Source organism: Coturnix japonica, chromosome 38 (assembly GCF_054131305.1).
Source record: "Coturnix japonica strain WE chromosome 38, WE-NBRP24, whole genome shotgun sequence".
Taxonomy (NCBI): Eukaryota; Metazoa; Chordata; class Aves; order Galliformes; family Phasianidae; genus Coturnix; species Coturnix japonica.
Window position 1 is genome coordinate 1,736,691 of NC_140700.1, and position 13,933 is coordinate 1,750,623.

Sequence of the window (13,933 nt, forward strand, 5' to 3'; positions counted from 1 at the left end):
TAGGAAATGCTTAGCACAGAAAAGTGCAGCACTTTAATGAAAGAGTTCCAAATCACTTGAATTTGATCTTCTGTCTGTCCTGGTTGTAGGTTTTACTGCATTTGATACCTTTAAAAAGAAAAAACAAACAAAACAAACCTAAAATACCAAAATATTTGATTTTTACATCAGAAAATTAAAAAAAAAAAACCAAACCCTTGTTGCGGCTGAGCAGAACGTGCTGCAGCTCCATGCAGTGCTGAGTTACAGTATTCAGGCACATGTGTGTGGATTTGTGTATTGATACGCACTGGCATGCTTTTGCTGTACAGGTAACAAAGACAGGGGAAGGTTTTAGTGTTTTCTTCATAGGTGAAGAAACCTTGAAGACCAGAAATTCCAACTTACAGAATTTGACATTGGCAAAGTGAGGAGGAAAATTCTTCCTACCCCGTTATTCTCAATTGACGGATTCAGTGTTGGTTCAGCCTACAGGAGAAGTGAACTGCAAGGCTTGGAAGATCGCTGTCTTTGCTGAGGTTGTCCAGGTGGGTGAGCTTGAAGACCTGCAGCGGTCAGACAAATGTGTTGGGGTTATTCACTGCTGTCACTCGTGGTGTTGAAGGAGGGGCTCCATTGGAGGGCTTGCAGCCGTGCAGCCCAGGGGCTCTGTGCTGAGTCAGGGTGATGTTACTAGAGTTTGACCAGTGTTGAGGAGGGCAATGTTTTGAAACAACTGCTCCAGAAAGACTGATTGAATGAACAGAAGAAAGCTGGGAAGATGGGTGGGCATTCCTCATTCTTTTCTGCTTGTCGGTGTTTTGCTTAGGGTTCCTTTTCAAAGGAAGATTTCACTGATCAAGAAAGTAGAAGACTTTCAGTCCAAGGAAGCACGAGCCAGCTCTTTGAGAGAGCACAGGAAGAGCTGCACAGAGATCCTCGTGACCAGAACTGCTTCTGTGCACTCGTCGAGCATGCCGAAGAAAGGAGACGATTGCTATTTCTACTTTTATTCCACTTGTAAAAAGGTCTGCTTGGGTTTTTTCTTTCATTTCTCCTTCTTTCAGTTCTGAAGTCAAGAGGATGGGGTGGAATAGTTAGAAGTATTACTGATCTTCAGCAAACTTCATAACTAATTGCATTGTGCAAAAGAGCAACTCGCTAAAAATGAGCTCAAAGCATGGCCAGTTCTCAGGTTGTACTAGTTCATTTTCCTCTCTTGGTTTCCATTGGGTTACAGGGAGACAACTGTCCCTTCAGGCACTGTGAAGCTGCTTTGGGCAATGAAACCACCTGCAGGCTGTGGAAGGAGGGCCGCTGCTTCAGGAATGTCTGCAGGTTCAGGCACATGGAGATCAGTGTGAGTGTTGGCTCCTCAGAGTTTATCACCAAACCCACTTCTCATTTCTTTAGGTGGGATGATGTGCTTTTGCAGATTAGGTTCATTTGCTTTGAAATGATGATGGTTCCTATTGTTAAGAGGGGGCTGGGAGGAAGCAGAGGGAAGAGAGCTCAATGGCAATGGTATATCATAGCAGAATATTCTTGTAGTAGATACCAACAGTGTTCTCTCAACAGTTGCTAAAGAACCACATCATTCAGACAAGCATTCTGCAAGGTGTGTTAGTTTAACCCCTTCTAAACTGGTGTCCTCACCCACAGAATGCTAGAAAAGCTCATTGAGCCTGGTGCTCCCAGCCTGCGCACGCTTCAGAGTGGTGTTTGAGTGCTGCTTTGTGGCAGTCTGCTCACTGGCACCATCTGGAGCTCAGTCTCCCTTTGCAGATCTTAGGTCCACGTTACCATCAGCTTTTCTTCCTTTCCGTCTGCAGAAATTTCGCAGCATGATTTCCTGCTACTGGGAGAACCAGCCAGGAGGCTGCCAGAAATCCAACTGTGCCTTCCATCACACCAAGGGACGTTACCTCAATGGGGTTTTCTTTCCACCAAGCCAAAGTGAGTTTGTCTTTTTTAGGAATGAAAGATTAACCCTATTACTCACAGGTGGGTATAGTGTCATATAAAACGCCAGGTAACGTTCACTTGTGAGCTGATAGATAGGTGCACAGCTGAACTTTGTGCACTTCTGATACTCAGTTTTTTCTTGCATGCTCAGCTTCTCTCTGCTCCTGTGGCCTTTGCCTTGCTGGTTGTGTTCCTGCAATTAAGCTTTTTTCTGGGTGTCAGGGAGATGAATGTTGTGTAGGGGGGGATTTCTTTGTTCACAGAGAAGCCATTTGGATGGGCAACTGGAGGCTCAGCATTTGTCTGTGTGGGTTTTCATCCTTGCCTGCCATCTTTGTGCAGTGGTTGTAAGGTTAGGATCAAAGTTTTAAATTGATCCTTTTCTTCCTGTAGCTACGCTGCCAAGTCCACCAGAGTCTGCAGGTGACGATCCGAATGCAGCTCAGATAACAGTGCAGCAGAGCAAGCTTTCCGTGCAGTCCGATCCCTCTCCACAGTTGATGGAAGTGATGCAAATGGAAAACAAAGAGAGTGTCCCAAGCGCTACACATCCTCCCGTTTTTATCAAAGCTGCAGATGATGACAAAGGTGATGATGGTGAGTGTGGTTGCTTTTCCCGGTTCTTTACTAGTTACTCAAATCACTTAGGCTGCTTCTATGGGTTTACCAGGTAAGTATAGCTGTTAAAATAAGGAACCTGTCTGTAATCACTTCCATTTGTACTTAAGAATATTAACTGTGGGCTGCCAATTAACTCCAAAGCAATTTGTTGTAAAAACACAACAGAACATAGGGTTGCTGAATAGACTCGGCTATTTCCATGATCTTGTTCCTACCTTGTATCTTCATGTGCCTTTCAGATTAGGTAGGTAAACTCCTTTGTTTACTTCATTAGAGCAAGATGAGGCCACAGCATGGAGTTTAAGTGCCTGTATGTGCATCTTTTCAACCACTGGTTAAAGCCACATTGTTGATAGAGGAATCATGTGGATGGGTTAAAGTAAGGGATAAAGCCTACTTTTAATATCAAGAAGGATGAAAGGAGGGTATCAGACAGACATGAAGTCCATGGTGCTCTTAGCTGTGGGGAGAGCTGACAGGGTTTGTTCTGCATGCTTCTGAGCAGGAGGCAGTTTGCAGAGCTGTGGTCCTCAGCGTGTGCCTCTGTCCTTCAGTCTCATTCACTGCTCTGTGTTCCCAGATGACAGTCTGAATTTTGGAATAAAAGCACTTGAAGAAATCAAACTGAAGAAACAAAAGGATAAAACCAAACAACAAAGTGTTGAGTTCATATGCCCTACTTTGTTATCCTTCTGATAATACTCAGATAGCTGGCACTGTGTTGGGGAATAGAGCCGTTCACAGAAGTGAACCTTTATCTTGCACTGCTGGTTTTGGAGTAGCAGTGGCTGGTGGCTGGGTGCTCCATGAGAGATAGACTTTTTGGTGGTTAACTGTTCTAAAATCTTTCTCCAAAGGAATTATCTTAGAAATGTTGTTGTTTTCTCTCTGTAGCTGATGTCAGTGGCCTTCCGCTGAAACGCAGCCTCGCAGAAAGGCTGGAGAAGAAGATCAAGATTGACAGAGCACCAAGGAGAGGTAAATGGTCATTGGTGTTTGCTGCACAGATTCTCTAGGCTTTCTGCTTATTCTTTCCTGGGTGCGTTGTTGTTGGGAACACGCATATTCTGTAATATTATGTCAAATCTGGAAACCTAAGCTCTCGCTGGACTCTCTTTTAATCATTATGCTTCTCCTTTCTTGATGATGGCAGAGAACGGTGCCAAGCCAGCAGGGGAGATCCATGTCAAAACTCTGGAAGAGATCCGTCTTGAGAGAGCGAATCAGCGAGGAGAAACCCCAGCTGCCCCCCAGGCAGAAGGGTGCTGTAAGGTGGAGGATCCCAGCTCCGGGGTGAGGCCTTCTCCTGCAGTTCACATCAAAACCTCGGAAGCCCTGGCTGAAAGGAAACACAAACAACTGGAGGAAGAGAAGCAAAAAGTAGAAGAGCTTCTTACTGAGAAGAGAGCTAAGGGTAAATGCAAGAAGAAGAGAATTTTCCCTCCACCTGAGCCTGATAAAGTGAAACTGGAAGAGCCACCGCGTAAAATCAAGCCATTGGAAGAAGTGCATATTAAAAGCTTGGAAGAAATCAAGCAGGAGAAAGCCCTGCGGATGCAGCAGATCGCAAAGCCAGCAGGTAACGAGGTGCTTCACTGTCTGCTCTGCCGAAGTGCTTCCCCTGTCAAGCAAATGGAGTTTGCTTAGAATTGCCTGGGCTGTTTCTTACAACATGCAAAGGCAACAAGTGCCAGGATGTCCATCCATGTGTTTTTCCATTGAATCCATGGTGTCTGCCTGCTTCATTCTGGAAAATTCATTTGCTGTGAGGTTTTGTAGTTCAGTTTCTCCTGTACTTTCTTTCTGCCATGTTTTTGGTGTGGCATGTTCTGTGTGTTGATGCCAAGGTTGCCTTCATCTTTGGCTTGTATTGCTTAGTTTGATATGTAAATGTATTTGAAAAGCATGGATTGACTCCTTAGCGTGGGGGCCAACCTCTGTCAGAAAGGTCAGGGGGGTGAGTTATTAATTGGGGAGGTAAAAGGCTTTGTGATGAGACAGCATGTGAAGGAGGGAAGAGCTTGGATACTGTATGGGCTGCGTGATGTTGCCTCTCTCTGTGTTTTGTTATTGAATGTGAGGAAATAAGCACATGGAGGAAACACTGGCACTCAGGTTTTTTTCTATGCTTGCTGTTGACCAAGTGATTTTCTTTTTCCTTGTTTCAAAGCACCTGGAAGAGAAGAGAAAAAGACTGTGGAATGGAGCAGGGCTGCTCCCAAAGCTGTCTCTGCACCCTCAGAGGTGAGTCCCTTCTGTAGATGGACACATTGACACAATTTCTTCACATGTTCTCATGTCTCACTGCTCACCATGTGCCACCATCATGAGTGCATTCCTACCTTCCTGCCTTTGGTGAAGAGCTGCAGCCATGTTTCACAATCCTGATACTTTCAATGGCTTTCCCAGTCAGCTTTGCACTCCTCAAACTCAGAATTGATCTGATTGTATCTGGCAGTGAGGCAGTAACCCTGCTGGCACCAGGTACAACTTGTGAGGTTAACGTGGGGGGCACTGGATACAAATAGGCCACGACGGCTTCGTGTTCAATGAAATCAGACTGAGGGTGGATGTTGTGTAGGGGAACAGGAATGACTTTCTGTTACTCAGATAGAATGTGGTAGGTAACAACTCCAGTACTGCGCTGATTTAAACGAGCTTGCTTTGTTAATTGCACACATTTGAAACAGTGTTTTCACAGCAAAGCGTGGATCTTGTTATATGCAGGCATTTATGCAAGGGTCAGTGACCCAAGTGACAGGAATGTACTGTTCCAGGTGCAGCCGTTTTTGCAATATCTCCAATCTGATTTCCTTCATACACTCCCCCTGGTGTTTGTTCTGATTTTGCACTTACTTTATTTCTTTTTAGCCCTGGGATCAGAGTACACCAGATTCTAGAGCTCAAGCAAAGAGCCTTGAGGGGACAATAAAGGAGAAGCTGCAGCTGAGACAACCAAAGAAGCTGAAGAAGGAAGTGGCTGCTGTGCCGGCTGCTGCTAAAGAAACAGTCAAAGGTAAAAGTGCAGAGCTTAGCAGTCCTGAATCCACCCTTCATGGTCAGCTTATCAGCTTGCAAAGGCCTAAGTGAAATCTCAGCACGGTGGGCAACAGCATTGCCAGGGAAACCATCAGCCCAACCTCAGGAGCAGAGAACTATGAATGAGTGTTGAGTGTGAGGTGGTCCTCGGAAGTAAAGGGACCTGAGTGCTCATGGTGGGTGCGTGCCTTTGCTTAGTGCTAGAAAGGGAAATGCTTATTTTCTTAGTTCACTTGTGTTCCTTCCAGCCAGACTTCAGCTTGAGAACGAGGGACAGACAGTGGCACTGAGCTGCAGACTTACCTGTGTGATAAACCCCTGGATGTATTTTGTGGGTCTGTTGTGGCTTGCACAGCGTCTGGTTGCACACTCTTGTCTGTAGCTCCTGCTTTTTCCTTTCTCTAGAGGGACCATGTATTGCTTTCTCCTGCTGTATGGCTCTTTCCCTTGTCTGGGTTATAATATGGTGTAGCTGTGCAGTTTCTTTGTTCCTTTGGTCGGACTGTTGGTATGCAGCACTTACTGTGGAAGATATTGATGAGATTTGTGGAAAGAGCACTGTAATTTTGCTGGCCAGATGTATTTAACTGTGGAGAAGAGCTGTGGGAATGACAGGACAACCTGGACTCCTCTCAAGGCACAATTGTACCAGCTCTCTCTTCTTCCTGTAGCCAAGGGCAACGTGTGTGAGAAGCCTTGGGATGGCAAAGCCAGCAGCCCCATAAAGCGAGCAAGGAAGAGGAAGGCTGCTGAGATCTCTCCCTCTGCTGTGGCAGCTGTGAATCCTCAGAGAAGCACTGAAGAAGAGGAGCCTCCAGCTAAAAAAGCTAAAATAGCAGCTTTGGTAAGGAGGGGAGGAAGCATGAGTGCTGCCCTGGTCAGGCTTACTGTTAAGGTCCTTCAGGAGCCCCTTGGCCCCCATGTTGGGTTAAGGCTCAGCAGTGCTGAAGGAGAAGCGCTGCAGAGGAAGGATCTCCTGAGCAATCACTGACTTTGTCTTCCTTCTTCTTAGACTGCTGGTCCAGCCCTGCCTGAGGTCAGCCTGCTCACCAAGGCTGTAGAAGAAGATGACTTTGAAAAGTTCATCTCAGAAATCTTAGCAGGGGAACTGGAAGCCAAGTGCAACGTGTGTGAGAAGCCTTGGGATGGCAAAGCCAGCAGCCCCATAAAGAGAGCAAGGAAGCGGAAGGCTGCTGAGATCTCTCCTTCTGCTGTGGCACCTGTGAATCCTCTGAGTAGCACTGATGAAGAGGAGCCTCCAGCTAAAAAAGCTAAAATAGCAGCTTTGGTAAGGAGGGGAGGAAGCGTCAGTGGTGTCCTGGTCAGGCTTACTGTTAATGTTAATGTTCAGGAGCCCCTTGGCCCCCATGTTGGGTTAAGGCTCAGCAGTGCTGAAGGAGAAGCGCTGCAGAGGAAGGATCTCCTGAGCAATCATTGACTTTGTCTTCCTTCTTTCCAGACTGCTGCTCCAGCCCTGCCGGAGGTCAGCCTGCTCACCAAGGCTGTAGAAGAAGATGACCTCGAAAAATTCATCTCGGAATTCTTAGAGGAAATGGAAGGACAATATGACTTGGAGCTGGAGAAGGACGTGGATGAACTCCATCTTGAACTTTCTGAGATGATTGATAGTATATCTGAGTAGTCTTATAGTATATATATATATAAAAAAATAAATATTTTAAAAGGCTTCACAATGAGTCTTAAAGCACAGCTGAACTGGTAAAAGATTGGCAGACTACATTCCATTGTCCTGAGTTTTCCTGCTGGTCAGAGTTGAGGTCCTGTGCATCCATTCCCTGATCCTGGTTGGCTCCTTTCAGCAGCAAGAGGACAAAGCAGTTCTGTGACAGCCCAGAAGGATGTCCATCTGTGTGCTGCAGTGCCTGGCAATTGATCTCCTGATCCAGTGACGCTCTGAAGGCTTCAACCTCAAGCTCCTTCCTTCCTCCTCCGTTGGCCATGCTCAGCGTTGGGTGCAGCTGGAAGCTTCTTTGGGGCTCACATTTCTTGGGTAGTCCCTATGTCTAGCTTGGAGTTCTGCCAGCTCTTGAGTTTTGTTGGTGTATGCTTTTGTTTTTGACTTGAATCCTTTAAGGCAACTTAATGACAGTGTGGGGGTGGGAGGGAGCAGAATTATTCTGGTGTTTTGGACCAAATGTGCCACTAAGGATGGGGGTGCTCCCTGCCTTCCAGTTATCAGCAGTGATGCAGCAGCAGTGTGAGAAGCGGGAGCTGCACGCCGCAGCTGCGTTATTCCCCCCTTTCCCTTTTTCTGGACTTAATAAGCCTCCCTGCTTATTAAGTGGATAATGCAAAGAGGTCTGGCTGATGAAGCTTCTCACTGTGTCAGTCGGTCAGCATTAGAGAAAGCCAGCATGGAGCTCTGTGAGCTTTTGCAGGGGACGAAGAGGCGCAGAAGCTGCTACCCGCCCTTGGTGCTCTTAGAAAGTTAACTGAATCGGCCAAGGAGGAGCGGGAGTTATGGCTAACCTGTTTCCTGCAGGGGTGAACCCCAGAGGTTTGAGACCAAATGAGGTTTGGCTGCTGGATGTCACAGACTTCCCAGAGTTTGGGTGTTTCCGTCACTTGCATGTCACAACTGACACATGCAGTGGTTTTCTCTGGGCTGTGGCACAATCTGGACAGACCGCCATGCATTACATAAAAGCGTTGTGCATGGCCATCGCTGTCATGGGTGCACCTCATGAGTTAAAGACTGACAATGACCCAGCATATAGAAATGCATGTTTTGGACGCTGGTGCACAGCTTGGGGCATTAAGCATATCTTCAACATTCCCGGCAGCGGCACCTGCCAGGCTATTATGGAGTGTGCACATCAGACCTTGAAGGGGCGTCTTTGTGCACTTAAAGAGAGGGGAGGGCTGGAGGGGCCTGAGCTGTGCCCACACGCTCTCCTCCTGCGTGAGAGAATCGGATGGGAGACCATCAGCTGACCGAATGGACACCAATAGGTCAGGTCCTGATCAGACCTGACGCAGGGCCATGGCTCCCAGACCGTATGCCACTCCTCGTCATGGGCAGGAGACACGTCTGTGTCGGGACCCCAAGTGGGCCCTGCTGGCTGCCGGCACGTTGGGTTAAGCCGGCACCAAACGACGAGCCATCCTGTGCACCGTGAGGATCCGAACATCTCAGCACCGGTTCTGGTCAACAACTCCTTGGTTAATGTCTCCAGTGCAGCCAGTGATTTGACGTCAGCACTGGGCAGCAGCTGCTGGTAACGGCACATGAGACTGCGTTGCTCCCAATGTGCCTGAAGGTCCGAACTGGGAATCCAGCCTTCATGCCGGACTGATAGTTCGTGAGCGGGGGAGTCCTTGTTCCTGGATAATCCCCATTCAGAACGATTCTGCACAACCAATATGTTTTTGTCTTGTTATTTGGTTATGGAGTGTGACATTATAATGCACACTGGACAGAACTGGACTGCCACGAAGATTCTGTACAATAGTGTTACACTGAACTTGGAAAAGTTGTAACTCCATTGTGTACTGTGCTGTTATCTTGAACTTGAATGCACTGTTCTCTACAAGTTGACTAAGTGTTGCCATACAGCATTTCACAATTGTTAGGCAGATTGCTGTTGTGTGCTTTCAGGATTGTAGGCACTACAGCTGCATCACTTTGGTATGTTATTATGACAGTTTAATTGTTTTTCGCATATGTTTAATGTTTGATTCATTTGCGGAATAGCCTTAAATGTGCGAATCACCTTTGGAGTAACAGGGAGTACGCGGGGGAACCTTTACAGGGGCTGGAGATGATAAAGAGGGGGGAGATGTTGGGTATTGGGCAGGTGGTGCCTGCGTGCACCAGGGCTGGAGTCAGGGAGGTCACAAGTATCTGATGGGGCGGTTCTAGATTCTAGAACCCTTCCAATTGTGAGAACAGAAGTGCTGAGCTGTGTGCGTGTTCCACGGTGCAGAGTCCAGTGGCAGTTGGTGCCCGGTGTCTGTGCTGAGCAGCATTGAGGTCTTTAGGATCGTAGGAATCTGCCAGAGAGGAATCTGTTGTGAAGGTACTAAAGGTAAAAAGGCAGCATTTCTATCAGTATTATAGGAGGGAAGGAAACTTTATCCTTAAGTGCTGTTTTTGTTCCCTTTGTCATGCAGTCAGTCCAGCAACTAACTTGAGAACCCGACTTCTCCTCTCTTTAGTTTAGATTTGGGAAAATTCCCTGAAAAAGAAAAATATTTTTTGGAAAATTCAATAGTGTTTGTATGAGTAAAAGGTTCCAGCCTTTCCTTACTGACTGTAGGAAATGCTTAGCACAGAAAAGTGCAGCACTTTAATGATAGAGTTCCGAATCACTTGAATTTGATCTTCTGTCTGTCCTGGTTGTAGGTTTTACTGCATTTGATACCTTAAAAAAAAAAAGCAACCAACAAAACAAACCTAAAATACCAAAATATTTGATTTTTACATCAGAAAAGAAAAAAAACGACCCAAACCCTTGTTGTGGCTGAGCAGAACGTGCTGCAGCTCCATGCAGTGCTGAGTTACAGTATTCAGGCACATGTGTGTGGATTTGTGTATTGATACGCACTGGCATGCTTTTGCTGTACAAGTAACAAAGACAGGGGAAGGTTTTAGTGTTTTCTTCGTAGGTGAAGAAACCTTGAAGACCAGAAATTCCAACTTACAGAATTTGACATTGGCAAAGTGAGGAGGAAAATTCTTCCTACCCCGTTATTCTTAATTGACGGATTCAGTGTTGGTTCAGCCTACAGGAGAAGTGAACTGCAAGGCTTGGAAGATCGCTGTCTTTGCTGAGGTTGTCCAGGTGGGTGAGCTTGAAGACCTGCAGCGGTCAGACAAATGTGTTGGGGTTACTCACTGCTGTCACTCGTGGTGTTGAAGGAGGGGCTCCATTGGAGGGCTTGCAGCCGTGCAGCCCAGGGACTCCGTGCTGAGTCAGGGTGATGTTACTAGAGTTTGACCAGTGTTGAGGAGGGCAATGTTTTGAAACAACTGCTCCTGAGAGACTGATTGAATGAAGAGAACAAAGCTGGGAAGATGATAGATAGGAGCACAGCTTAACTTTGTGTGCTTCTGATATTTCAGTTTTTTCTTGCATGCACAGCTTCTTTTTACTCCTGTGGCCTTTGCCTTGCAGGTTGTTTTCCTGCATTTAAGCTTTTACTGGGTGAATGTTGTGTAGGGGGGGATTTCTTTGTTCACCCAGTAGCCAGTTGGATGGGCAACTGGAGACTCAGCATTTATCTGTGTGGGTTTTCAGCCTTGCCTGCCATCTTTGTGCAGTGGTTGTAAGGTTAGGATCAAAGTTTTAAATTGATCCTTTTCTTCCTGTAGCTACTCTGCTGAGTCCACCAGAGTCTGCAGGTGACGATCCGAGGACAGCTGAGATAACAGTGCAGCAGAGCAAGCTTTCTGTGCACTCCAATCCCTTTCCACAGTCATTGGAAGTGATGGAAGTGGACAACTCAGAGAATGTCCCAAGCCCGACACATCCTCCCGTTGTCATCAATTCTGCACATGATGACAAAGGTGATGGTGAGTGTGGTTGATTTCCTGGTTCTCTAGTAGTTACTCTATTCACATAGGCTGCTTCTATGGGTTTACCAGGTAAGTGTAGCTGTTTAAATAAAGAACCCATCTGTAGTCACTTCCATTTGTACTTAAGAATATTAACTGTGGGCTGAAGTGTCATTGTATGAGCTACATAAATGTGAGAAATCTGATTGAATTCCTACCGCGTAACTGAAGAGACTGATTTTTTCTTTCCTTGTACAGACCAGCTTTCTAAGACGGGAGAAGAAATAAAAACACCTGTCCAGCAACCAGCTAAAGAGAACCATCATGGATCGCGGATCATTTCCATTAGGAAATCTAATGCTGATACAAAACAAGGTATTCCAGGATTAATCAGAAGCACTTGCCAATTAACTCCAAAGCAATTTATTGTACAAACACAACAGAACATAGGGTTGCTGAATGGACTCGGCTATTTCCATGATCTTGTTCCTACCTCGTAACTTCATGTGCCTTTCAGATTAGGAAGGTAAACTCCTTTGTTTAGAGCATTAGAGCACGACGAGGCCACAGCATGGAGTTTAAGTGCCTGTATGTGCATCTTTTCAACCAGTGGTGAAAGCCACATTTGCTGATAGAGGAATCTAATGTCATGTGGATGGGATAAAGTAAGGGATAAAGCCTACTTTTAATATCCAGAAGGATGAAAGGAGGGCAGCAGACAGACATCAGGTCCATGGTGCTCTTGGCTGTGGGGAGAGCTGACAGGGTTTGTTCTGCATGCTTCTGAGCAGGAGGCAGTTTGCAGAGCTGTGGTCCTCAGCGTGTGCCTCTGTCCTTCAGTCTCATTCACTGCTCTGTGTTCCCAGATGACAGTCTGAATTTTGGAATAAAAACACTTGAAGAAATCAGACTGAAGAAACAAAAGGATAAAACCGAACAACAAAGTGGTGAGTTCATATGCCCTACTTTGTTATCCTTCTGATAATACTCAGATAGCTGGCACTGTGTTGGGGAATAGAGCTGTGCAGTGGTTGTTGCACATTGGACAGTAGTGAGTAACAAATGCGCTTTGGTCTTTGTGACGGTTCTGTCAGGTTTGTTTTTGTTGTTGGCAGTGGCTTTTCTTTTTCTTGTTGTAAACACTGTCTGTTTGTTCACTTGGATCAGAAGGGCCTTCAGGAGCTCCTGCTCATCTGCTCCAATCTCAAACTGTTCCTGTGCCGAAGAAGGAGAATGTGCGGACACTGGTCAGAACTGTGACGCTGTCTGCAAAGCAGGGTAATGATGAGTACCTTTGTTTCCAATTGGTGGCTCCTAAGTGGAATGGATAAATTACAATCGGGACTTACCCTGAGTGCATTACAGTTGCAATATTATTTTCTGTCAGGGCTGTCAAAGTGGTGTCTTTGTTTTGGGTGGGAAATGGGCTCACAAGACAGTAATTCTGTTGGTTTCTATCAAATAAGCACTTTGTTTTTCTTTGTTTTAGGGGAGGTGCCTGTGATTCAACTGAATATTGCTGATAAACGTGGAAAACAGGAATCCTCTGTAGGTAAGGGCTGCTTGTGAGCTGCTGTTTGGCTGCCTCCACGTAAATGGGAGAGCACTGCTGAAGCAGGAGGGAGGAAAGTGTGTCGTGGGTCTGTGATGAGTCCAAGTGGCACACAAGTGTAGCAGCTGGAAGGTGAATTTGAGAACATACACTTGGAGAAACCAAAGTTTGTGGTTGACTTGTAAAAATCTTTCTCCAAAGGAATTATCTTAGGAATGTTGTTGTTTTCTCTCTGTAGCTGATGTCAGTGGCCTTCCGCTGCAACGCAGCCTCGCAGAAAGGCTGGGGAAGAAGATCAAGATTGACAGAGCACCAAGGAGAGGTAAATGGTCATTGGTGTTTGCTGCACAGATTCTCTAGGCTTTCTGCTTATTCTTTCTCAGGAGCGTTGTTGTTGGGAACACGTATATTCTGTAATATTATGACAAATCTGGAAACTTAACCTCTCGTTGGACTCTCATTTAATCATTATGCTTCTCCTTTCTTGATGATGGCAGAGAAGGGTGCCAAGCCAGCAGGGGAGATCCATGTCAAGACTCTGGAAGAGATCCGTCTTGAAAGAGCGAATCAGCGAGGAGAAACCCCAGCTGCCCCCCAGGCAGAAGGGTGCTGTAAGGTGGAGGATCCCAGCTCCGGGGTGAGGCCTTCCCCTGCAGTTCACATCAAAACCTACTCGGAAGCCCTGGCTGAAAGGAAACACAAAGGACTGGAGGGAGAGAAGCAAAAAGTAGAAGAGCTTCTTACTGAGAAGAGAGCTGAGGGTAAATGCAAGAACGAGAGAATTATCCCTCCACCTGGGCCGGGTAACGTGAAACTGGAAGAGCCACGGCGTAAAATCAAGAGATTGGAAGAAATTCATATTAAAACTTTGGAAGAAATCAAGCAGGAGAAAGCCCTGCGGATGCAGCAGGTCGCAAAGCCAGCAGGTAAGGAGGTGCTTCACTGTCTGCTCTGCCGAAGTGCTTCCCCTGTCAAGCAAATGGAGTTTGCTTAGAATTGCCTGGGCTGTTTCTTACAACATGCAAAGGCAGGAAGTGCCAGGATGTCCATCCATGTGTTTTTCCATTGAATCCGTGGTGTCTGCCTGCTTCATTCTGGAAAAATCATTCGCTGTGAGGTTTTGTAGTTCAGTTTCTCTTGTACATTTTTTTTTCTGCCATGTTTTTGGTTTGGCATGTTCTGTGTGTTGATGCCAAGGTTGCCTTCATCTTTGGCGTGTGTTGCTTAGTTTGATATGTAAATGTATTTGAAAAGCATGG

At 46.2% G+C, this 13,933-nt stretch overlaps 2 protein-coding genes across 2 annotated transcripts; both read left to right on the forward strand.

Annotated features, from left to right (window-relative positions):
* The first annotated feature begins 2,453 nt into the window (after positions 1-2,453).
* On the forward strand, positions 2,454-7,482 carry LOC146754781 (zinc finger CCCH domain-containing protein 11A-like). Its single transcript, XM_085527439.1, has 8 exons — positions 2,454-2,614; positions 3,491-3,543; positions 3,719-4,144; positions 4,736-4,809; positions 5,437-5,581; positions 6,276-6,526; positions 6,617-6,892; positions 7,064-7,482. Exons 1-8 carry the CDS (start codon positions 2,454-2,456, stop codon positions 7,244-7,246), a joined length of 1,569 nt encoding a protein of 522 aa, XP_085383565.1. The 3' UTR covers positions 7,247-7,482.
* Positions 7,483-7,913: 431 nt separating this feature from the next.
* LOC146754782 (zinc finger CCCH domain-containing protein 11A-like) lies at positions 7,914-12,464 on the forward strand. The gene is made up of 5 exons (XM_085527441.1): positions 7,914-7,923; positions 10,940-11,140; positions 11,381-11,497; positions 11,989-12,069; positions 12,290-12,464. The coding sequence occupies exons 1-5, from the start codon at positions 7,914-7,916 to the stop codon at positions 12,451-12,453; spliced, it is 573 nt and encodes a 190-aa protein (XP_085383567.1). The 3' UTR covers positions 12,454-12,464.
* Positions 12,465-13,933: the final 1,469 nt, after the last annotated feature.